The sequence below is a fragment of the Pygocentrus nattereri genome, chromosome 26 (assembly GCF_015220715.1).
Source record: "Pygocentrus nattereri isolate fPygNat1 chromosome 26, fPygNat1.pri, whole genome shotgun sequence".
Classification (NCBI taxonomy): Eukaryota; Metazoa; Chordata; class Actinopteri; order Characiformes; family Serrasalmidae; genus Pygocentrus; species Pygocentrus nattereri.
The window spans coordinates 1,545,441-1,570,396 of NC_051236.1; the positions used below are offsets into that span (position 1 = coordinate 1,545,441).

The following is a 24,956-nucleotide window of genomic DNA, read 5'->3' on the forward strand; positions in this document are numbered from 1 at the left end:
ACCACTGGGACCCTATTGATCTCTGAGCCTCTGATTCATTTCACAAAATACGCGGTGAAACGGTGTTAGAGCAGTGGTGTGGCTCCTGGTTTAGCCAGCTTAGAGCGGTACGTCAACTTCGCTCTTTCTCTTTCTGCATCTCTCTCTCTCCCTCTCTCTCTCTCCCAACTCCTCCTCCCTATTATGAAGAGCAAGACAGGAAACACACCGCAGGAAGCAGCGGGATTTGTAAGGAGTCATTAAGGAAGGAGGTGACAGTTCAAATGAGCGGCTTTGAGACAGTTACAATGCCATGCACAATGCCAGAAGGGAACATTGCCCGTCCCGCCACACCTCTGATCTACACCGAGAGTGGAATTGGCTACAATACCGTCATCACACCGTGATGGATGAAACCTCAGTACAAAGTAACGCTGCGGATTTACATTCCCAAATCGATTCCAAGGCAGGTTTATTCCTTGCCAATTTGGAAGCCTAATCTTCCAACGCAAAATCTGCGTCTGTGGCAAAGACTGTTAAATGTTTATAAGAAACCTCAGGGAATCTTTAATATTTGTTAGATGTGTCTTTGGATCTCAACTCATATTGACATTAAGAGCTTTTTTCTTTCTTTTCTTTTTTTTTTTTTTTTTTAAAAACTCTCAGGACCAAATTTGTAAAACATGCAATAACATAAGAGCCTCTTATTTTTTAATATCAGTGGGTATTATTATTAGAAATAGCATTTCAAATGATATGTCACAAGGGAGCAAATATCATTTACAAATCACTAATGACTTGCAAACACTCCTCTAGCCTCCGGTGGAGTATGCAGCCGTATGCACAGTATGGGTGCGAGGCATTGAAATAAGAACCAGTGTGAGACATTTTGGCATCCCGGCTTTAAAGCGGCAACCCTATTTTCTTTCCCTCCCTGTCTTAATTCTTAAAAGCCAATCATTCAAAAGCCTCTCATTATTATGCGTCACACAGAAGAAGCCCGTTGGTCCTCTAATGGCTTTGTGCTGCTGTTTGTTCTGAATATGCAAATGAGTGCCTAAAATATGTACATATCCCGCACTGAGATGGATGAGGTTTTGGTATTAATTATTCAGGAGGCATTATCATTATTAGACTTTGCATCTTGTATTAGGGCAGATCGAAAAAACCCTCACCTCGTGCCGGACGGCCTATAATGAGTCATCAATAAAACATTTTCATAATGTCAGGAAGACACAAGTGTGGGCACTTGATCTAATTTTACATCAACTTTCCTGGTCATTAGTTCAGCATGGCATGAACACCATTCTATTAAACATACTGAGGAGAAGGCGCCTTGGCTTATCTGCTCCGACAGTTCATGCATCAAGACTTTTTTTCCTTTAATGCATGTATAATGGTTTATCTTTAGACGGAGCTGACAATATTGGTGGCATGGCACTGGCAGACCAGAGGTCATGGACTATGTACGTATATCCACACACACACAACCTGGAATCTTTCCTGAGTTAAAACTAAGTTTTCTAACATAAGATCCCTGCAAGTTTAAAACAGTGACAACTTTGGGATGGAGACACAAACGGTAATGGAAAACTGCTCAGTGGGAGTCGGAAAGCAGGCAGGGTGTGGCTTTATTGCCACTGAGACGTAATAACTTAATGCAAATTGTAACTAGTTAAGCACAGCAAAATAATATGATACCATTGTCTGACGCAGAGTGGTATTATAGTGTTAGCATGTGCAAATAATTACATTTTCCTCTTGATACAATTACATTATTTGTTCTGCTCGTATTATACACCAATAAAAGCAAACATCATATTAGGATTCATGGCACTTTTCGCATTGCATTATCAATATGTGGAAATAATTGTCCGCTGAGAGATTAAATTACATTATTGTGTATCTTTTTCATGCCTAATAAATAATGATGGATGGCTTTTATTTTCATCACCACCTGCAACCATTTTGTCTTCTTCCCTGAATGTTAAAAATGAAAAAAAAAAAAGAAAAAAGGGCCAGAAGTAGATAAAGGAATAGGAGGTGGGTGTTGTCGCGGTGTGCGCAGGAATAAAAGTAAAAAGCCGAGGTAGCCGGATTCAGAAAAATGTCCAAACTCCTGTGTCTTCGTGTTTGTTCCTGGTAGGAATGCATAAACACACTCCTCATTTGGAGGAGAAACAAATTGAGTCTTCTTCACATCCGTATGGGTTTATAACTTATTTGTATTATGAAAGCAGTCGTCCAGACAGAAATTAGACCACCGTTAATAATGGGATGTGAGTAGATGATTACAAATGTGTCTTGAAGTCAGACTTTATATTACAGACTAGTTTCCAAAGTAGCTTTCATTTACTTCCAGGAGTTACTCTGAATCGCTTTCAAACACCTGATAAATGTACCGGCAACACCTGGAGGTCTTTGGTGCCACACTTTATGACTGCGTGCTGTATAAATAATAGCATCGATACTTCGCTGAGTGGCAGAGATCTATCAGACTGGCTAATAGTGATCGCCTCTCACTGGCAAAGCCTCCAGATTACACCTCCCTACATAGTGGCATTTTGATCACTTACAGTTCCATAAGGGCTATAGGGTTTTTGTTTTTTTTTTCCTTTACCTGCTCAATTTTAATCAGGGCATTTGCACTTTGTGAAGATAAGAGAATTGATTGGTTACCAGTCTGCAAAAAGCTTGATGTTTAATTGACTTTAGCCCTTCCTCCACTTTTCTCCCAACCACCCACGTAACTTAATAGTCAATAACGCTCACTCAAACTCCTGTTGCGTTAGATGCAATTGTTGGCGTGCTGTTACGAGAGATAAAACAAGGTAAGAACATTTATAGTCCAAGTTAATTGGCATCAGAGGGAGCGAGGGGGGAAAAACAGGCTAGTGTTATAACTTCATAACTTCTTAAGTCATGCCTTGTGCACAGCTAGGCATTAGACCATTGTAAAATTTACATTTTAATGAAATATTTGAATAAGCACTTGAAATTCACTCTAGCAGGTTTCCCAGTCCTAAAACCAACATTTCGTGTTTGTGTTTTTGAATGGCAGCGTCAGGGAAATTAACATGCCAGTCATACAGATTAGAGGAGCATCAGTGTAAAGTCAGACACTGCTTCAATCAAGGTTCACTGCAGGTAAACAGCAGCCATGACATATTTTAATGACTAGGGTAAGTCCCCCCCCCCCTCCCCTTCTTCTTGCCCCCCCACTGAAAAATCTTCTTAAATCCAGGATGAAATGAGAGAAAGAGGGCAGCGAGATTGCGATCCTTCCAAACGGTGCTTCTTTTTCTATCTGTGAAGGTGTGTATAAAACAGTAATTAAAAAGGTACAGGACGCTCATCACTGATCTTTTATATTGTTATTTTAAACTTGCAGTAAGGCTTAAAAAAATCTATACAAAATACCTCCTTTGAATTCATAGACATAGTTCTCAATGCTAGAACCGCTGAGGACTGATGGCAAAACAGTGAAGCTCATTTAGAAGCTCATACTGCTTTTTTCATCATTTCGTTGCTCTCAGAATAAAACCTTGTATCTCCATTTCTGTCATTTTTCAGTTTTTGTCATAATTTGAAAAGGCGTGCTTACCTTTATGTTGCATGTAGATTTCAGGATGAATGAACCAAAAGAAACGGCTCAGAATGACTTGGAAAGACGTCTGGTTCCATTGACTTACATTAAAAGTAAACTATGTTTTTTTTGTTTTGTTTTTTTTTTCTGCGGTAAAGTTACCATTTTGGAGATATGAAGTTTTGTTTCCAAGAGCAGCAATTTGTAAACCACAAAAGTTTCTCTAAGCCTTTACATGGAATTAAGCTAAAAAGTGAACAGTGAAGTTAAGAAAATGACCTAAAATACCTGTCTGGCTCTAACATTGAGAGACTGGATGGTTGTTAAAACCGACAGTATGCGTACTTAGGATTCGATCCAGAGAGTATAGATAAACGCTCTATAAAAAGGAGATGTATCGAGAGTTGCATTCAGTCAGCTTGATTCAGTGTTTGAAAATGCATTGACCCAATATTGAAGATGCCTTTTGCAAATGTACCCTGTGCTTTGATGATATGTAAATGAAAAACAAACTTGGTCAAATCTGTTAATGCATGGTGACATAAAGCCTAAGAGTTGTAATTATTCATGTCGTTTGCATCACCTAAATTATTCAGAAATGCATCTTTCTGAATATGGAAAATGTAGGGGAAATTAACTAGAGTGCAGATTGGTTTTAAGTGTTCCCTGAGATTATGCAGTTTAAAGATCAGGGTGATGATGCAAAATAATGTTGTTGTAACAACCAAGTCTCCTTGCAGATTGTGAATTCTGCCTAATTCTGAATGTACATGAATATTCATAGTTAGACATTCAAATATTGGGCTCAATGATAACACAAATAATTCTCTGTAGAAAGTTCCTTCTGTTTCTCTTGTGAGACAGGTTTTTTATTGAATTGCGTTCGTTAGTGAAGGCTTTAATTGTAACAATTAAATGGGAACCGATTTTTCATTATTTCTGCATAATTTCAGATTTTTAAGATGTAAACAAAGTCATTCAGAGTGCTTTGCTGTGAAGTGGCTCACCCTAGAGAAACATACAGGCTCAGATTTCTGTACAGTGGTAAAGAAACAGCACAAATATATCCATTTTATTCACGATCTAAGATGAGCAGTGAACCTACTTGTGTCTGTGTGAGATTTTATGTGGATGCCACAAAGACTTCTCTGTACGATGCTATAGAACTTTTCAGTGGATGGATTTTTGTAAATGAGATGTGTAAGTTTGAAGTGCCTCCACATAATGTAAAGGTTCTAGGAAGCACCCCTTTAATTAAGCTGTGGTGACTGTATTTCGTCCAGTAACCGCACTCACAGATCTCTGGTCTTGTTTTTTTATGGAACCAAAAACGGTTCCTCTGTGGCATCACTCAAAGAATCCTTTATGTCACTTTTTTTTTCACGCTGCATCCTTAGCTTTGAATCAAAGTGCAAATTTTAACGTTACGCTTTTAAACATATGATTTAAAGCTGTGCTGTTGCTATACTGCCTACTCCATACAGGCATACAGGATCCATACAGCCTAGTAAGGCCATCTCAAATGTGCGTGAATGAACGCTGAGGAGGAGCCTTCGTATACCAGCACTACACTGTTAGAAATAAAGGTCTAGTGCAGGTAAATTTTCCATTCATCAAGGTACAATCAGTGTAAATGTCCCCTCAAAGCTCCAGCAGTGGTTCTAAGGTCTGATTGTGGAGCTTAAATCAGGTTCTCCAGGTGAAAAGTTGGTATTTGTTCCTTTTCATGAATGTTTTAAAACAGAGCAGTAGAGTAAAAGCCTGGAGGCGAGGCGAGGCGGGGTGTGTGGAGTCAGTCCAGCTTAGAACAGATCATCTCAGTGGATTCTGGATTCTATGTTCCCTGACTAAAGGCACTGAGATGGACCCTTGAGGGTCTCACCCCAGTGACAACTTCGTACCTTTATTTCTGAGAGTGTAGGATGATCTCTCCTACCTGGACTGCATCCTTACGGCTCATGCAAGGTTGAGAACTGAAATCGTGGTGCATCTGAAAAATTGTTTTCTTTGGGCCTTAGATTTTGAAAAATACACATTAGGCCAAAACCTTATCTCACAACTGCCATAAAAATAATGTTTCAGGCATCAGGCAGCATATTCATAACCATTTCATGTCATGCTTTCTGTGAGGGAGCTTTTAGAAGCTTTAAACACTTCAGACATCTGGTTCAAATCACCGCCACTGTGAACTATTCTGAGTCGGTTAGATTATTAAAAAAACAGTCTGAATGACCTTGTTTACATCTTAATGATTAACTTACACATACTTTTAAAAAAACAGTGGAATAGCTGTTTAATGTTTACTCAAACCAATGAGACGGTTAACAGTGAATTACTGATCCTAATTGCTAAATGGTCTCCGCCAGCTTATCATCATCATCATCAGTCACACTGGCATTTTTGGGAGAGGTCCTTCTTTAATTGTTTGACTGTTGTAGAAATCTAGACTGTGTTTAGAGGTGCAGCTTTCCATAACGTTTGATCAAATTCTGTGTACATGATAGTCTGGACTCCCGTCTGTGAAGGGGTTAGACAATGACATGCAGACTTTTCAACAGCAGGTGCTAATTGAAACAAAACAAGGTCTGATTAGCACAATGTCTGGCAACCCATGATCCAAACCGTGCTCGCTACACAAAATAAAAAGGCCTCCAAACACAAGAGGCCCTGAAATAGAGTGGTCATCATCTAATTAACCGCACATGTTTTAATTACTGGCTAAACCAAGCAGCACCGTGTGTCAAATTAACTGATGCGCTAAGTGCCAGTTTACAATATCAGGAAAAAAAAGACAAATAATTGGAATCTAATTGCAGCCAGGTCTATTGCACGCCAGCGCCCGCAGCAGCCCAACTTAATAAACAAGGTCTTTTTGTTTTCATTTTACTTCAAACCCGTGAATAGTAAACGCTGCTGCCTCTGCTAATTGCCACGCTGCAGAGTGGGAATTAGCCAGCTCGGACTATTAAAGCGAAAGCTCTTGTGTGGATTGCCATTGCGCCGCCACGCTTTAATTAGAATGAAATGAGAAGCAGAAATGGAGTTTTGTTACCTCAACTCAATATATGTAAATAAGATAATGCACTAATCGGTCTATTTCATTAGGAAAGCCCCACGCTGAAGGTGCGTGTCATCGTAAGAGCTTGAGTAGCACTTTGTAACTCTAATAAACTGCTAGGAATGGCATGAGAGGCAGGTAGAACTCATCATTTAGCCTTTTGAAGCCTATTCCACAGGCGTTTGGGCACTGGATGTATACATTGAGTTTAATGCGAGAAAGAAAGTGCATCCAGATCTTTTTAAACTTGCAGCCACACACGCGGAGTGAACTGTAGAGGCATACGGGAAGATATTGATTACGGGATGAACAGTTCAGCCTTTTTTGTGTCTTGCGTTTTTACTGACTTGCGTGTTTTATGACAATTCCATTTAAATTGGAGGTCATTAATCAGTGGGGGGCTATTATTTCTTGGCTACATCCCAGGCATAATAATAACTCTCTCTTATTACGTCTGGCATCCCGGATGATACATACTGTACAGAGTAACAATGTGCATATGAACCGTAATGTTAAGATTAGTTATGGCTATATGGCGATACGTGGGACACACGATGGCACTTGATCAGATCTAATAGAATTAAACTGCATGCAAGTAGAAAAAGTTTCCCCTTCTTTTGAAGATCAGACCTCATCGTGTAATGGACTGTCACGGTAATCCTATCCACATCATGAAAAACTGTTCTAATTTGTATTTTCACGGGTGAACAGAGAACAATCTCACTCCTGCGAGATGCTAATATCTCAGAGATAACAACGATGAAATTAAGGAGCCCAAAAGCGCGATAAAATATTACCGGTAAAAGGACGAGCCGTGATTTTTATATTGTTTCCTTTAAATCTTTCTGTTGAGTGGCTTTAATTAATAATACACCTGATGACATTTATGCGTCGGAGCAATAAGCTAAGCGGGAAACAATTTATGTCACCTAAAGCTTTTTAACGAATCAATGCAACTATTTGTAATTGCTTGTTTCACAAGATTAAAAGTGCTTAGGCCTGATCTCTGTCTGCTGTTTAGTGGCTAACATGACCCCGTGCTTCTGTCATAAAAAGTGACTCGTCATCATTAGCGTTCATCTCCATCAAGGAAGCTGCATCGCTTACTTTTTCTGGAATTTTAATGCAGCAACAATTTATAGCTGATCAAATGCAGTTACCTAAATTGCTGGTGGGCAGGGACAGCTTAACTGTCTCTTTAATTACGGGAGGATTTAATGTGCATGCAGAGACGGCGGCAGCGGTTGCAGATGTACAAAACGTTCAGATGACAAACAGAGCCGACGTGGGCCTCGGACTCAGAAACACAGATTCCCTTTATTAAAAACTGATAAGTGCAGTCTGGCTCTGTTGAGATGTCTATCTCACCTGGATGTAGATGTGAAGTCAGGTAATGGGGGGAGGGGGGGAGGGGGGGGGGGGGACCCAACTATCTGTATATTATTTCATCTCTGCTCTTAAGCCTCATTCAGGCAGAATAATTTGAGATGGTGAAAATGACAGTTCCCAGAAACAACATGAACAACCAGCATTTTTATTGCATTTTTATCGAACGCTCCAGTCAGTCGCCGAGACCGACTTTAACATAATAGTCTGTGGAAAACAGACAAGGGAGTGAAGGAGGGATTACAGACTGATGAAGCGGGTGATGAGAATAATTCGTTCTTTAACAGAAGAGAAAAGACATAAAAGGGAGGACCTTGCATTACTGTACAGGTTTACAGCCTTGACAGTGATCAAGTGGTCTGGTGGGCCATGAAAACACTTTGCCATTTCCACAAACTGTACCTTTAATCTTGCGAAAGGGACCAGGAGGGCGGTTGTACAGCATAGCAGAGAAATATCACCAATAGGGATGAGTGGTCTACGTAATCAGGGCAGAATTATTACGAAGGGGTTGAGTGTGGGGCGAGAGGAGGCGTTCTTAATCAAGCACACAGAGGTTGAGGGACATTTGCACCTTTTGATATTTAACGCAATGAGAAGATGCCAAAGGAAAGGAAAAGAACAGTTTGTGATGTTCAGTGCTTCAACCTTTAAATGTGCTCAATGTAAAATACCATACTCACTTAATGTGCTTGGGTTACCTAGCTGTACAATTAGAAAGAACATAACGGTGATAAAAATATATTCCAACATTTTTAAAATACTAAAAACAGGAAAACAAAATCTGTCGTTTCACCTAAACTTGCATGAATGGGCTCAAGATGAAAAAGAAAGCGACGTAACAGAGTCTTTATATCTTGGCACTGCAATATTTTTGTCTTTTTCCTGTTTTATATAAAATATTAGATACACCACGATATATTACCAACCACTTTACCACAGCTCTGTATGTCTTGAGTCATGCAAGAGATTTCCCTTTGAGGAAATACACCTGTCTGCCCTTTCTCTGAGCTCATAATCTAGACCAGACAGCCGCAGAAGGCAGAGGCTGGGCTGCTTAAAGAAGGAAGTATCAAAAACAGCTTAACACAAAGAAGAGGGGGGGGGACTCTGTACAAAATGCTGAGGTCAATGATAACAGACAAGCCTGTTTTCTATTTTACAGTTTTCAAAATCCAAAAATCTGGGATTATCCCCCAACTCATTCCCACCCCTCTCTCTCTCTCTCCCCTCTCACAGATGTCTGACTTTCTTTTCTTTTCTTTTTTTTTTTTTTTGTAAAAAGCAAGGATTACGGTGTTAAATATATTTGCAGCACAGTTTGCTATTCCAATACATACAGCAGTTTGTCATTGCTTTGTGTCTTTTTTTTTTTTTTTTTTTTTTAATAGTCAATACAAAGCAGTTGCGATAAAGCAAACATGGTAATACAAACATTTTGTTCTTCGAAAAGAGCAAAGAAAAGAAAAACAATGAACACAGGGTTATAATGTGATGTATGTACAACTTGCCGGAATAAAAGCCCACAAAAGCGAAGTCTCTAAAACAGCATACCATGTTTGGAAAAAAGGGGAGGAAGGAAAAAAAAAAAAGAAACAGTGAGCAACTTTTCTTTAGATTTTAAAAAAAGGCCTGAGGTTTGGATTGGTTTGCTAAACAAACAAAAAAAAGAACGCGTGAACAAATCGATTTTTTGCATTTTTATATCTTTTTTTTTTTTCTTAACTCTTTCTTAAAATATCCTTTGCTACAGTTTTAGACTAAACATGCAGGACATACGACTCTAAGTGCAACCGAGTGAAATGGTATGTTGTTTTTTTTCCTCTTTGTTTAATCATTCCCTATAGGTTTGAACTGAGGTATGCGTACTAACAGTTTTCTCATGCTGCTTTACTTTAGTAACGTCGAGCTACACATGCGGAGAATGATCTTATCTACCTGCTCGTCCCCCCCCCCCCCCGTCTAGAATGTCAAGCTAACTCCTAAGAGATAGGCTTTGGATGAATGCATATCTTTCTCACAGTTTCTCTCTGGCTGCCCAAGCCTGATCCACAGCTGCCTGGATGTACTTTTTCGTTGTTATTTATTTTATTTATTTATTTATTTATTTTTATTATTTCATGAACCACAGATTGCCATACTTACTCATACTTAATAGGAAATGCATGGTTGAGTTTACAAAGGAAAAAAAAAAAAAAGTAATTGCCATTAAAGTACCTTGTACCCAGCTTATTAGTTGACAGGAGTGTTTTTTTAATATAAAAAGTAATAAGTTGACAGAACCTAAAACACAATCATAAAGCGTTTACCATGGTTAACAAAGAACAAAAGGAAATCTGACTGGATTCACATAGTAAGTGGCATACAATCGTTTCAGAGGAAAAAAAAAAAAAAGACAACCCAAAAATAAAATAAAATAAAATGTCATCATTGTGTGGTCCAGTTTGAAGTATATATATATATATATATCTCTTTCACATTGTGGTATGCAAACCTTTTCCCCTTCCTGCATTTTAGTCACACCATGACAACAGTGAACCTAGTTTCCAGACAAATTCATCCGTGAATTTCTTTTACAGCCGTCATTTCCTGGTAGAATGCTCCTTTTTAACTTTACATTGGCCCAGCGACATCATTTCTATGATATGGTCATGTGTTTGTCCCAGTCTCTGCCTATCCTCTCCTATTTTGGTCAAAGGCAAAGACTTTCAGCTGCCCATCGAACAACCCCTTTGGCTTTAAACTTCAGTAAAAGTCGAACAGCTCGCGAATTCGTTCACCGTAAGCAAGACACAGTGAAAACTGTGTCGTCTACTCTTTTGCATCCAGCAGGAGAACGCAGAGGATATTTGGCCTTGTTTTCTATTGCATGGAAAACAGAAAATCCTTTTTTTAACTCGTAGTTTATCTTTGGTAGTCACTGATAACGGACACATCAACAACTTAAAGAGTAAAAATGAAAGCAATAACAATAAAGGAAATAATAAATAAAAACAAAGTGGTTGCAGTCGTAAATCAGATACGCAAAATTTGGATGAGCCTTATCATTCGTTCTGTTTCTTTTTCTTTCTTTTTTCTCGTTTTTTAACTTCTGCAGGCAGTTGGGAATCAGAGCAGCTGCTTACTGCAGTCCTGCCCCCCCTCTAGGTTCTTCTGGGTTTGACTAATGTGAGTGTGGAACCAACTTCATACCGACTTCCAAGGTAATGCGGCTAGATGCATGTGGTTAGAGTGGGCTGCCCCCATTGCTGTAATGCTCAGTGGTCAAGGCCTCTAATGCCAGCCTTGGCTTGTAATCCCTTTAACCTTTATATCCCATGTGTAATTAATAATAACTGCTAATAACATAGGGAGTGGGCTGCTTAGTGATGTGGGGAAACGAGACATTAAAACAACAGGGAATGCACTTTAAAGTCTTCTGGCATTGCCAGACAGTCCATAAATTACGGAATGGAAAAAAAAAAAGTAAAGAAATGAAAGTTTAATCTATGCTGACAGTTTCGTTTGGGAATCACAATTAGTTTTTGTCTAACTATTATCTCTTGGCTGCTGCTTCCTCCTCTATTCTGACATTTAATTTTTTTCCCCCCTTCACACCAGCGTTTTTGATCAGCGATTCGGTTGCAGCTAACACGGCGCCACAAAAGGGGGATTTTTGAAAGTATAATTTTATAATGATAAGTCGTAACCTGCGTTGATTTCTCTGTCATTCATTCCCTTGTGAAAATTAAACTTCATTGATGCGTGGAAAGAGAGCCTTCATTACGAGTAGTGCATTTGCAGATGGACTTCAACTGCTTGTGTCTGTCTGTGTGTGTATGTGTACGTCTGAGACGGTGAGGTGGCGATCTGAAACGAGGAATAAATGACAGAAAAATACTACATGGTAAAACGTGACATTCTGTTCCTCTGTTTGGGAAAAAAAAATGGAAAGGAAAATTGGAATTAAACATCACGGAAAGAAACTATACACATTCATTATCAAGTGCTGATCGTACAGAATCTCCACAACAATGGGCATGAGGTCTGATCAGTTTCAGAAAAACAAAAACCAACAAAAAAAAAATAATAATATAGCAAATAACAGCATAGAACAACAGAGGGGACACAAAGTTTTTTATTATTCGCCCTCAAACCACCAGACTTACTGAATATCTCCCAGCGGTGACGGAAGCAAACCTAAGATGACGTGAAGGCAGTGACATTTAACTAAATTCACATACACCTTTGCACACACGCTCTGGGTGAAGGACATGTCCATTTGGGGGCTGATAATCTGAGTGTGTGCTCCTCTGTAGTTTTGTAATCAGTGTTGCGCAGACTCAGAGGGCAGTCGGGCAGTCTTTCTCTGCAATCATTTTCACATTGGTGTCCACTCTGGTCTCACCAGGCCAGGCAATGTGAAGATGTAGTCCCCAAGTACCAAATGGCTCCTTATCGAACGCGAGTAGAAATTATGCACTTGGTCTTGTCTTTAAACCCAAAAAGTAGAAACAAATCAAAAATACTCCCAAATGGAATAGATTCTTTTTTTTTTTCTCATATCATGTTTATCTCATGTTTAATGGCACTAAGAGTAAATCAGAACTTTTTTTTTTTTTATTTTATTTTATAGCTGTCAACAAAAAGGACTGGGAAATCCAGCCTTGGGCTTGCTAGGCCTGGAGTGGTCTTGATGATGATTTCAGTTTAAGTTTGGCCCCTCCTGGGAAGACCCGAGGGAAAGAGGCCTTACAGCATGTCCTCGTTCCCGTGGTCGTCCTCGTAATCTCTGTGGTGGTCGAAGTCTGGACTGTGATTGGCTGTCGTCACGAGGGACAGAGGGCCTTCATGCTCTTCTGGGTCCAGTGGTTCTTCTTTAACGCTAATGTGATGCCTACAGATGGAAGGAACACAGGCAACAGGCCATGGTTATTATTATTTTTCTCCGCTAAGCCTTCGTTCTCATCTTTAAAAGACGCACTGACGTTGTGCAGTGGCAGGTGAGGGGACTGAATAGAGGAACAAATGACTGTCCTTATAATGAAACACTAACAGGGGTGGCACACTGGTGTTCCTGATAACTTCAGCTTTCCCAGCACCAGTGGAAACCTGGGCGCTTTATTTTCCGCAACTGCCCAACAACAGGGGTATTCACTTGGAATTGATAAATGAGGGAGATTAACAACGTGTGACGTGGAGAGGAGAGAATGGACTCCGACGAGCGGGCGGGCGAATACGAGTCGCAGGAAAGGGAGAGAATGGGGAGAGAGAGAGAGAGAGAGAGAGAGAGAGAGAGAGGGCCGTCTGTCAGGCACCCGGTGGCGTTGGATCAGCGCGCTGTGTGTTCCTCTTCCCGCTCGTTAACATGCACAACCTGCGAGGCGGGTCCCCGGAGGACGACCCCGCGCGAGGTTCCGTCATTAATCAACTTCAAGCTGGCAAAAAAAAGCCCACAACAACACGGCGAGCAGACAGAGCCACGCACGCTTTAAATGCGCACAAAATGAATGCGGCTCCTCACCAAAGTGTCAATAAGGGAGGAAGAAAAGCGCTGGCAGGGAGGCAAGAGAGAAAATGGGGGAGTCGGGGTGGAGGGGGCGTTCGGTGGGGAGGATGACGAGCAGGCTCGACACAAACGCAGGGTGATAAGAAACAGAGCCCTTACGAGAATAATAACGCTGTCAGTTGTAAACAAGGAAAAACATGAACCCCCCGGCCCACAGTCTGGGCAAGGGATTCTCCACAGAGATGAGATCTGCCAAATTTCTCATTATAGAAACACTGCGGGGACAGCGAGCTAGAACGCGAGCCCTGACTGGAGTGGAGGAGAATAACGGGTGGGGGGGGTGGAAGAGAAGAAATATTAGAAGTAGCTGTAGGAGAATCTCAGAGTTAATCAGTGTTGCGAATGCACTGTAAACTACGTGCCTTTGGTACCGCACATTTGGCAAATGTTAATTAGTGACAAACTGTTGTTTTTTTTTTTCCTTTCTTTTTCCAATCAGTCTGGGAGTGGGGGGAAAAAAGTTCTTCTCATACAAGCTTTGTGCAGCCAGAGTCAGTAAGGAGACAGCTATGCTAATGAAACACCATATTTGGGAGTGAATAATAAAAACGGAGCAAACTCTTCCCGTTCTATCGGTTTCAGATCAAAGTAACTCCACGAGTCCCATTGCCTCCGGTTCTCAATCTCTAGCTGCAGGGCAAACATGAAATTGTTATTATTATGCTAGTGAACCACACGCTGCTTTGGCATTCCCTGTGCTTGTAATTAAGGCTGAAGCCAGTGATTGCAGAGCATCTACATAGGGGGAGAAAATGAATTGCCCTTATCATCTCTAATGCAAAAAGCCCCGGACCGGACCGGACCGGTGTGATGGACACTTATCTAAGTAAGCGGCTTGAGTGCTTAGCACTTTGCTGTTGGAGCAAAACCTTGCATCTCCAAAATGGTAACTTGACTTGTTTAATGTAAGTCAATGGAACCAGACGTCTTTCCAAGTCATGAAATTTACAGGCAACAGACACATTTCCCAGTAATGAGGAAAACCGGAAAAGGTTTTGTTCCGACAACAGCGTCTTTTCTGTGCCTTCCAGTGATCCAGTTCATTATGCACTTAAGTGATCATACAGTTAATATGTGTGAAGTGTTATATCCAAAGATGGGACAGGTCATATTTCACTTGCATCTTTAAAGGTAATGTAAAACATTTTAACATTAAACTGCCAAATATTTCACTAGGACCTGAATGGAATTGGTATGTAATCAACATTAAAAAAGAGATGCGGTGAACCGAATGAATCTTTTCACACTTCGGGCCCGAGTCCCCATTTAGGAATACTTTTTGTTTATCGGTTAAGTTGGTGAATGTGCCCAGAGAGGGTAAAAAAGTGATATAGAGGCTAAAAGGCAGGCAGCCTCTAGGCTAACATACCATCCTGTTTTTTTTTTTTCCACCTATCCTGCTATGCAGCCATGCCTGCAGCGATATTCCCAATGATTAGCACAAGCACTTTTCTCCCCCCCACAACTCCACAAGTTCATTACTGCAGTGCTCATTTTTTTCAGCTTTCCGTGCTGAAATTCCCCTCCCTCTCCCAGATATTTTACACAAACGCCAATAAATCTCGCCAGGCAACAAATCAGCGATCTGTCCACCGACATCTGGAGCCTGTGCCGTCTGCGCCATATTTTTTTAGGCATCAAACAACTTTCAGCAGTCACTCCTATACAGCAAGTGTATAGGGAGATGCGGTCTTCAGACTAACCACAGCTTAGCTACATGGAAATCTTGGCACGTTCCGGAGCTTCCCTCCTTTTCTCATTGTTTTTCTCTCAACTGCTTAGAGGCTTTTCGGACGTGTTGTTAGTCTCGTACGGGTGCAGAAAAAGGGCTGCTCTGTCATCTTCTATTCACGACTTTTGTAAATATTTAAACGAAATGGAGGCAATAATTACGAAGTAACACAGCACAGTACAGTGCACATTATTGACCTCTGCTAAAAGGGAATTTATAAACTCAGCGCTTGAAATAACAGAGGGAGGGAGGGAGGGAGGGAGAGAGAGAGGCTATTTTCTTTATGATCCGCCCCAGACTAAGGACTTTCCAAAAGGTGGAGTTTCCTTTTGAAGAAGTCAGCACTGGGTCTCGAGCAGAGTACAACAGCTTGCGATTTGACCTTCCTTTATGTCCTGAACGTGTCCGTGTTATTTTATATAGTGGGTGTCGAGCGGAATTTTCTCTGCATGAAAACTTCACCATTTTGAGGCACCTTAACTTCAAAACCTTTACATACTTAAATAAATGCATGCCTACACAAATACTGTGCGAGAGCTGAGGGTGTAAAACACTCACATAGCTGGCAGGGGGGAGCGTCCGGGACTGCTGTCACTACCGTTGCTGTTGCCGTGGTCCATGGCCCCATTCATCTCCTCTCGGATAGCGTTGGCAAGCGAGTTAAGAGTGGGGCTTCCGATGGAAGCAGTAGTGTATAGAGGTATGTTGTTTTCTGCCATTGAAGCCTGAAAAGAGATGTGCAGAATTAGAATTTAGGAGTCAGGAGGAGGAGGAAAACGTCCGTACAGTGATCTGCATCTCACAGCTGGTAACTAATGCTTATAATTTGCTGAGAATAATGAAAAGTAGTAAGGCAATTATGGGATTATGGAAAAAGGCACTAACTAGTCCTGACTAGTTTTCTTTCCTTCTTGGTAGTTTTTTCCTTTATGCTTTTTTTTTTTTTTAACCATAGTCCAGGAAATCATTGAATGTCTGCACTCATACAAGTTTAAAGCGTCTAGACAAATGCTTTTTGTATTACCTGGAAGGCAGCTGAGAGGGCAGGACCATATCCCAGATTGGTCTGAATATTTTTCACTAGAGCTGGACTTCTGTAGAAATGACCACATACACAGAACACAAACAGTTCAGTCTAAAAGCCCCAAGAGAAAAGGAAGCAGTCATTCACTTTGGCAGAGCTACACTCTCATCTACAACTCTCAGGAGAGTTTAGGAGAGTTTCCAATATATGAAGGAAACACAGAGTAGTACTTTCAACTGTGTAAGGACTGATGGCTACTCAAGACTCATATATAGATAGCAATCTAATGTCCAATAAAAGGTATACAAAATCAATATGTACAAATGCATTGCCAGACTCTAATCTCAGCAGATTTGTGCATCACAGATTAACTCTGAAGAATCATTTCACATAGCATAGAAAAAGGCAGTGTTATTAATGGGGCATATGAACAGCAGCTACACACAAGATGAGCACACACAAGCAAAGCATGCAAGGATGTAGTTGGAGGGGGCGGGGCAGGGGCGGTGCTTACTGTACGAGTAGCTCGTCAAAGTTGTCGTCGAGGACATGCTTCCGCGGGCGACCTCGCTGTACGTGACGGCCCCTTTTAAACTCTTCGTCGTCTACGGTCCAAAAGGACCCAAAGTCATCCTCGACTCTTACAAAGCACTTATGTAGGGAGAGATTGGTGCGCACAGCACCCTGGGAAATGAAGGAGCACCGAGTGAGGTGGGAAGGGAAGGAAGCAGCCAGGGCAGATGCAATGACCAGACAGACACAGAGACAGACAGACAGACAGACAGACACACAAATGGTCATGTGAGAGAGAGAGACAGGGAATGCATGACCAAGCACAAGCCACTGTGGGACCCAGCAAGCAGCAATAGCCGGGTAGAGACGCACACCAAAACTAGCAAAGGTTGTCAGCGGGGCAGCACAGTACACAAGATGATGACATGGAATCGCATCCCATTGGTCAACAGCAGAGAGACAGGAATGGCCAGCCAGGTTATGCGGGAGGGGGGGGGGTTGGGGTGGTGGGGTGGGGGTGGGAGGAACCTACCCGCTGATCTTTTGAGGCCTTCTCTTTTGGAATTCTAGCTCGTCGACGGTCCATACCGCCCCTTTAACGTTTTCTACTCGCACAAAACACTTGTGAAGACTAAGGTTATGCCGGACTGCGTTCTGCAGTTGGTGTAAGAGAAGAGAAAAGGTCTATCAGTGCAAAGAGAAATGAGTCAAACATACAGGCGCACTCTATAACATGGGTTTCAACAATGGCATTTTCTTTTATTTCATGTTTTCACTGGATTTACTCCCAGTGCAGTCAGATTAGACAGATGGCTTCTTCTACCTTCTTCCTCCAAACATTAAAAGTACAAAGGGACCAGTGATTAGGGGGCCGATTGTAATGGTCCACCTTAGACTGCAAACAAAATTCCAGTCTGCACAAACAGTCAAATAAACACGGCTTTTTGGCCCGTCACTCTTAGCTGCGCCTTCAGCCCCCGAAGCTGAACAATAAGGGGAAACTGCACAATTATAACATGCTTCACTGTTTGCGTGTTCATAATTTACCTTTTCATCAGGTCCATTCGTACTGTACGCAAGCAATATTTAGTAAATAAAGCACTCATTGACAAATGGCTGTGCGTGGCAGGCTTGTCAGCACAGTGCTTTATCATTTGCTTGTGGTAGAAGTAGGAGATAGTTCATCATTTCCTGCCTCGATGCAAAGCGGAAACTCGAACGCTTGAGCTCAATGCAAATATTACACAAAAAAAATGCTGGCGAGAGGAAAACATCCGACTCAAATGACCAGATTTCCCTCAAAGCCACTGAAAAGAGTCCAGAGTAAACGTAAAAGTACTTTTTAAAATAAACTCGTACGAGAGGGCCCCTTTTCCAGCTCCTTCTAAGGATCATTAAGTTAAATTATATTTGGAAAAATGCTATTTTTTCATGATAATTTGAACGGGGGGAAAAACGCAGTCATGAAATGTGTTCTCTGTTTTGGTAGAGAGACTGAAACACAATGGAAGATTCCAGATAATCTAAGGCTTGGTCCTATTAGGCTTTCAATATCTTTGTATTAAATGAGATTTTCCACACGTGTGCCGCACGTGACCTTTTCTCTGTGTCGGTGTGGGAGTCGGTGTTTATTACTACAATGCGCCCCTGTGGAAGAGCTGTCAGTGACTACTGAAGCAGAGAGTTAAGGGGCCTGTCTCTCTCTCTCTCTCTCACTCACTCTCTTATATTTTTACTCCCTTTCGGTCTTAATTTCACGTTCTATTTCTTTATCTCCATCTGGTTTTGTTCCATTTATTTCTGTGTGTGTGGTCCAGCAGAAGTTCTATGATCCCTAAATCCTGCTGGTGGTCCTACTGGCACCTCCATAATGCAGAGGTGCAGACTGTTGCCCTGCAGGGTCTGGTGATCTCTCTTCTCAACACGGTTGATTCTAATGGGCTATTCAGTTAATTACCAGGTACAGTAAATGTGTGGAAGCAAGGAAATTATGAATCTGTGCTGGACTCCAGCTCTTCAGGATGGAGCTGGATCAAAGTCAAGCTGTAAAAGTGAATCTGATTGATTTTTTGCCACGTCTTCACGTCAGCACGTTTTCAGAAGACTCACTGACTTGAACTTACGCAGTGTTGTATGCAATTAGAATGGAATGAAGTCCTCATTAATGTACATTAAATCAGGCCAGAAAGGGGAGAGCAGGAAATAAGAAATGGAAATATGAAATTACCTTCCACGTAGCTGCATTCCGCCTGAAATACGCAAACATTCGCGTGAACCAGTTGTATATCTCGTTTAGTGTTAGCTGCTTTTCCGGTGACTCGAGTATTGCCTGGAAAAAACGCACACACAAACACACATCCACACAAGTGCTGATAAGCAACAATTCATTTTCCACTTCCGTTTCAAACCCTAGCTTAAACAAAGGGAGATGGGGGTTGTGTGTTCAGGCCACATTCCCCTTAATGGAGCATGTAAAACAGGCCTGTGCTGATCCGCTCCCAGCTACCAGCTACTTTGTTTACCGAACGCTTTTTGCGCGGCCTTATTCAAATGCTGCGATTTGAATACATCCTTTTCCGCTAAGCGACCAGAACAAGCGAAAACTATTTCGTTGGGGCCAGATTACAGCACGGCAATTATCCCCAAGCCCAGATTAATGCTTGTGCGATGGCAGATTAGCGGGCTGGCTCCCGATAATTGACTGGGCATCTTAAAGACGCTGCAGCCCCGCTGTTGTGTGAAATGAATTTCATAATAATCACATTGGCTGTAATGCTTCATCAAAAGCAATTGTTATATATGAGTTTTTTCCCCTTTCTCCCACACCCTGCTCCCTGACTGGCGAGGACCCTTGCGCCCATTTGCAGATGGTTAATCATGTGTTACAGGGCTAAATTGTATTTGAAATTTAACTGGGTAGGTTCGGAGGAAAAAAAGTAAAAAGGTAAAAAAAAAAAAAAGTGGTATGCGTGCATACTGAATATTTCTGTGGAATGCGGTGAGGATGCGTTAAAGCCATGGAGGGATAAATACACAGGGAACGAGGTTCTTACCTGCCGTATTAACGATGCATATGTGAACGGAGGACGTACATCTGCATTCATGTAGAACTCCTTGTTTTGAACAATATCTATAACAAACAACATTCTTAAAATTACAACAATGCAAATCATTATACTACTTATAAGTATATTAAATATATGTATTTTTGTGTGTGTGTGTATATATATATATATATATATATATATATATATATATATATAATTGCTTTGAAACAAAATCTCTATTTTTGTCGTTTTACAGTTTCTGACATAATATGTCTGTTGCCCTTTACATTGTGTGTAAACTTCATGATGAATGGACCAGAACAAATGACCCAAAATGACTTGGGGGGGGGGGGGGGGTCTGGTTTCATTGACTTACATTAAAAGAAAAGTGTTTTTTACGCTAAAGTCTTTTAAACATTATCAGATTTTAAAAGTTAATTCCACTGATTTCATAATTTCTGCATAACTAAATTGTTAAAATGTAAGCAAAGTCTTTCACAGTCATTTGACGTGAATTTGATGTGCACGCTTCTAAAGAAAAGTACCAGGTCAGAATTGTTCACAGCGGTGGTGATAGGAATTATGCTTTCAAAGCATTTAAAGCCTCTGAAAGCTCCCTCACAGAAAGCTATTACACGAAGACTGTTAAGACACTGTTTTTAGAAGTGGATTTAGAAGTATACGCAGGGTGTCGTAAGACAAAATAATACCCAAAGAAAACTTTTCAGATTTACGGCAGTTTTACCATTTTTATAAATATGTAAACGAACAGAAAACATGTTCTGGATAACTAATAAAATGGCTACACTGCATTGTGGACATCTCAGCCTTTGGTTCTGGTCAGAATGTTTTGTAAATAAATCTCAACAATTGAATTCTGCAGAAAATTTGAAAAATTAGTGCCGTTTTAGAGCGTATCAAAGGTTTGCGCCTGTAGCCCAGAAACCCTGTGAGCAACAAAATCTCAGATCCGTCTCTGAGAAAGGGCTACCTGGGGATATGGGCATGTTGTACTTGTCAGAGTAACGTCTGCGGATGGGCCCCACGGTGTGTAAGCTGGTGGGTGTGATGACCGAGTGGGCTTGGGAGAGGGGCGTGAGTGGGGCCGTGGGTGTGGTGGGCGTCTGGGGCAGGCTGAGGGGCGGCGAGGCCTCAGGCACGGACTTGGAAACCAGGTTGAGCTGAAAGGAACAGAGCAAAGAAAGAGACAGGATTGGAGTGTTAATCACTGGTTGGCTGTGTGGAATGATGCACACCAGCGCGCTGCCGCTAATTGCGAACATGCCCTTGAATCCACCTCAGGAGCGCCGAGGAGTGTGGGTGGAGCACCGGTTTACAGATGTTCATAAACATGGGGTGCTCTGCGTGGACTCTCTCCACCTTTTATGTGTACAGGAGCGACGCAGAAGCCTCTTCCCTGTTGTCCCTTTTGTTTGATTTACTGGCATCTCTACCTCTGCTGCTTGAGCTTTGGCCAGTAATGTAGGCAGAAGCCGTCTTGGTCGGCTGACAGCGTTTGTTTCCCACCCCTGAGAGGCCCTAATAAGCCAGAGACAGAGAGGCCAAACCAGACTAATTATAGGCTGCAACTGTATTAGAAGGACCCTAATTAGTGGCTACTTATGGAGGTGATACCATGATTAAATGCCACATCTAAGTGACCCTCCTCAGCAGGACCGGGCTGGCAAAAGATGAGTGCAGAACATTCTGGAGAAAGAGGGTTCTTCCCTCCTTTATCAAGTGGAAACAAAAGGATGGGGAGGAGGGTTATTAGTAATAATGGCTATAAGGTAAACTAATTAAGCATTGAGCTCTAAGTGGTGCAGTGCATCTCCCAGCAGCTGTGCTGGGTTTTTGATGCTGCTTTTCTACTGGAGTGGAAAATTCAAGCCTGACCCGGTGCTCTTACTATTAATTTGTGAGAGTGTGTGTGTGCAGCAGCTAATGACACAAATACATATTTCCCTCACCAAATTGTTCTAATTGCTAATTTGCCAAAGGAGGCCATGTTTCCAAATTAAACACGATTTCTGTGAGGTCTGTGGCGAGGGAGGGAGGGGGAGAGGGAAGAACAGGAACCGCGCGAGAGGCCGCGAGAAGGCGGATTTTTGGCCGACGGGCCGCAACTGTTCACGGATTGTGCTAACAAATTAATGAAATGTCAAGGCTGTCAATTGCTTCGGAGGTATCAGATGTCTAATTTTGCACGATAATGGCACTGCTGACAGTGTAGACGGGGGGCAAGGCAGGTGAAATCTAACAGACAGTGTTTAACATGTGCCCCCCCCCCCCCATCCCCTCCCCCAGCATCAGCACACAGATACAGAGCGGCCTGCACAATTACCACATAGCCTATTAACACTCATTACCATCCTGATGCCCCGTTTGATGGACAGGTATATAATAAAGAAACGCGGAGGGCTGTTGCTAACGAATGATTCATCCTTGACACGGCATTGTCACCATGCATATTTTGGGGGGAAAAAAAAGCAGTTAATGGGTTTCCCTACAGCCCTTTTCATTTTCTGCTCTCGTTATATCTGGAAGAGGTGCGCAAAATCCTTTGTCGTGTAAATTACAGGATATTTTTTGATTTACATGGATATCTACTGACAAACGAAGGGCTTTAAAATAATCACTTGAGCCATATTTATTTAACCGTTCTATATATAATAATGACAGTCATATGTATGATTAACTTGCGTGCACATGAGTGTTTTAATGTAGCTGAAAAACATCACCTCCAAGAGCAGATATGCCCGCACAGCTCACGCACTCACGCTGTGGATCAGCCAGCTTTGTTTCATCCATATTCCTCCATCATAAATGGCGAGTAGCCCCCACAATAGACCAGACAGCCGCGTAATGGCCTCCTCTTTGTTTCCTTTACCATTTGGGCGCTTTCCAGCATGCCCGCAAAAAAATGAGACTTCACACAGAAATTAATTAAATGGTAATTTGTGATCTAATTATACTGGCTTTGACTCTCCAAGCTGCTAAAGAAATAAACAAAAAAGAAAAAAAGAAGACGGAGAAAAAAAGGCTGGCCTTAATTATGGACAGTGAAAAGGTCAGATTTCTGACAAGAATGCTTAGTGACACTCTCAATGGTAAACACACAGACACACACAGATAAACAGGCTTAGCCTGAGGTGATGCTTCCCTTAAAATCCATGAATCGCTGATAAATAAGAAGTTACTATTTGGAACGGGATTAATGTGCCAGAATAATAAACGCGACTGCACAAAAAAAAAAACATCTAATTTTTTAATGTGTACAACTGGGCAAACGAATACGTTTTGAAAAACGAATGAACAAAACAAACAATACATGTTCAAAATGAATCTACTGTCCCCCGCATGGCATGTCTAGTCTTATTACTGGGCAAAAAAAGTCAACATAAATGAAAAGTCTGCCTGTATCTTCTCTAACCACCTGGATAAAAAGGCAGCCGAGTAGTACAGCAGCCCCCAACTGTGTCGCTTCACCCTGCTTCCCCACACGTAGGTCCTCCATCCCCTGAGGAACGGGGTAGTGATCTAACAATGCTTTCACTTTCTACACAAAGGTCCCATGTCACTGTGTCTGGGCACACGCTAATCCACACAATCTTTGGTTGTGTGGGTGTCTATGCTTGTATGTGTTTGTGAGACAAAGGCTTTAGCAGGCAGGCCATTGTCCAGCGCTGTGTCCAGACACCGCGTTTTAACTTTTCAGCCCTGCTGCTTGTCAATATAAGAAGCTGTAAATAAATGATTAGAGAACCACAGAGGAAAAGAAGGGGCCATTTTTACTTTTACTTTTAGTCTTTTTACACTTTTATCCAGCGAAGAGTTCTTATATTCACTGAATCACACTAGTATTGAGTAGGATTGGCTATGAAGGTAATTGATGATATTACAAAAAGCCACAGCTTGCGCTGGGTGACGCATCGACTATACCCGTATAAACGGATAGAGACGTATCGTGATATCGCTTTTAAGTTTCAGCAGTATTTTAAACAATATATTTGATATATAATCAGCATTATATCCATGCCAAGCAGTTAATTTATTTATTTATTTATTTATTTATTTATTTATTTATTTATTTATTTTATATTCGCTTTAAATAATCTTTTTTTTCTGGCCAGTATTGCAAATGGGTCTCTTTTTTTTTTTTTTTGGCCCAGAAGACCAGCCTAGCCATCTTTATGGCTTTAGGCCTGAGTGCTGAACGCAGTGTGCCAGGCTGCCAGTCGACTAGCTCTGCAGTTTTATCCATTTATAACTTAAGACAACTGTGAATAATGTAGGATATAATTAAAACTGAAAATAGCACTCTTTCTGACTGCGGTTTTCATTAAGAAATAAGATTAATACATCAATATTTAAAAATATCATCAATAATAATAATAATAATAATAATAATAAAGGTCTTTTTTCTAAAAGTGTAGCTTTTGTCTAGTCAAACGAGGTCTAATCAAAACAAGCTGTGCCAGGTTTGGCATTTTAGCACAGAGAACAAGCCTCAAGGAAGCATTTCGGTGTCCTTATTAAAGAAATTTAACAGGATCACAGTATGATAAGGTTTATATATTTGGGAAATATTGTGGTATTCAATAGTATCAGAGTCATGCAGCACTAAATTCAGCACTCTAATACATTTTTGCTCGCTTTGTGGTTTTCTTACAGCGTACAGGCCTCTGTGTTGCTTCACAGCAAAGTCTAATTTCAGCGATTATGGCTGGGCTATTTTTTGCCACGCCTTTTACCTCCAAAAAAAAAAAAAAAAACAAAACACCACGCAGCTCTACTGCACCAGCAAGACACATCACAGTGGTGCCAACAGAGCCGTGGAGGAACGAGAGAAAGTGATGACAGTAGTGCTACTCACTGGCTGTGGGGTGGGTTTGGGCTCCGTGGACTTGACGTGTAGGTGAGTCATCATAGCTTGCAGGCGTTCTTTGTCTTTCGCTAACTTTAAAGAACAATAGAAGAAAAAAAAAATGACAAGAGATGAACAAATGAGTGATGCTGCAGACCAGATCCTACAAAACCAGTCTATTTTAACTGCAGCAGTTCACCGCTGCACCATCAAACA

General features: G+C 41.3%; 1 protein-coding gene across 6 annotated transcripts in view; it reads right to left on the reverse strand.

Moving 5' to 3' along the window:
* Positions 1-8,141: 8,141 nt before the first annotated feature.
* Positions 8,142-24,956, reverse strand: part of foxp1b (forkhead box P1b) — a 310,010-nt gene continuing 293,195 nt past the window's right edge. For 5 of the 6 annotated variants that reach the window (XM_037534964.1, XM_037534962.1, XM_017691912.2 and 2 more), the window contains 8 exons: positions 24,750-24,833; positions 20,865-21,054; positions 19,880-19,956; positions 19,054-19,155; positions 17,359-17,480; positions 16,314-16,383; positions 15,848-16,014; positions 12,741-12,885 (listed from right to left, as the gene is read on the reverse strand). In XM_037534964.1, coding sequence (XP_037390861.1) covers positions 12,741-12,885; positions 15,848-16,014; positions 16,314-16,383; positions 17,359-17,480; positions 19,054-19,155; positions 19,880-19,956; positions 20,865-21,054; positions 24,750-24,833 — 957 coding nt within the window. Of the gene's footprint in view, positions 12,886-15,847; positions 16,015-16,313; positions 16,384-17,358; positions 17,481-19,053; positions 19,156-19,879; positions 19,957-20,864; positions 21,055-24,749; positions 24,834-24,956 lie in introns of all 6 variants that reach the window. The other variant, XM_037534963.1, reaches the window with a different exon arrangement.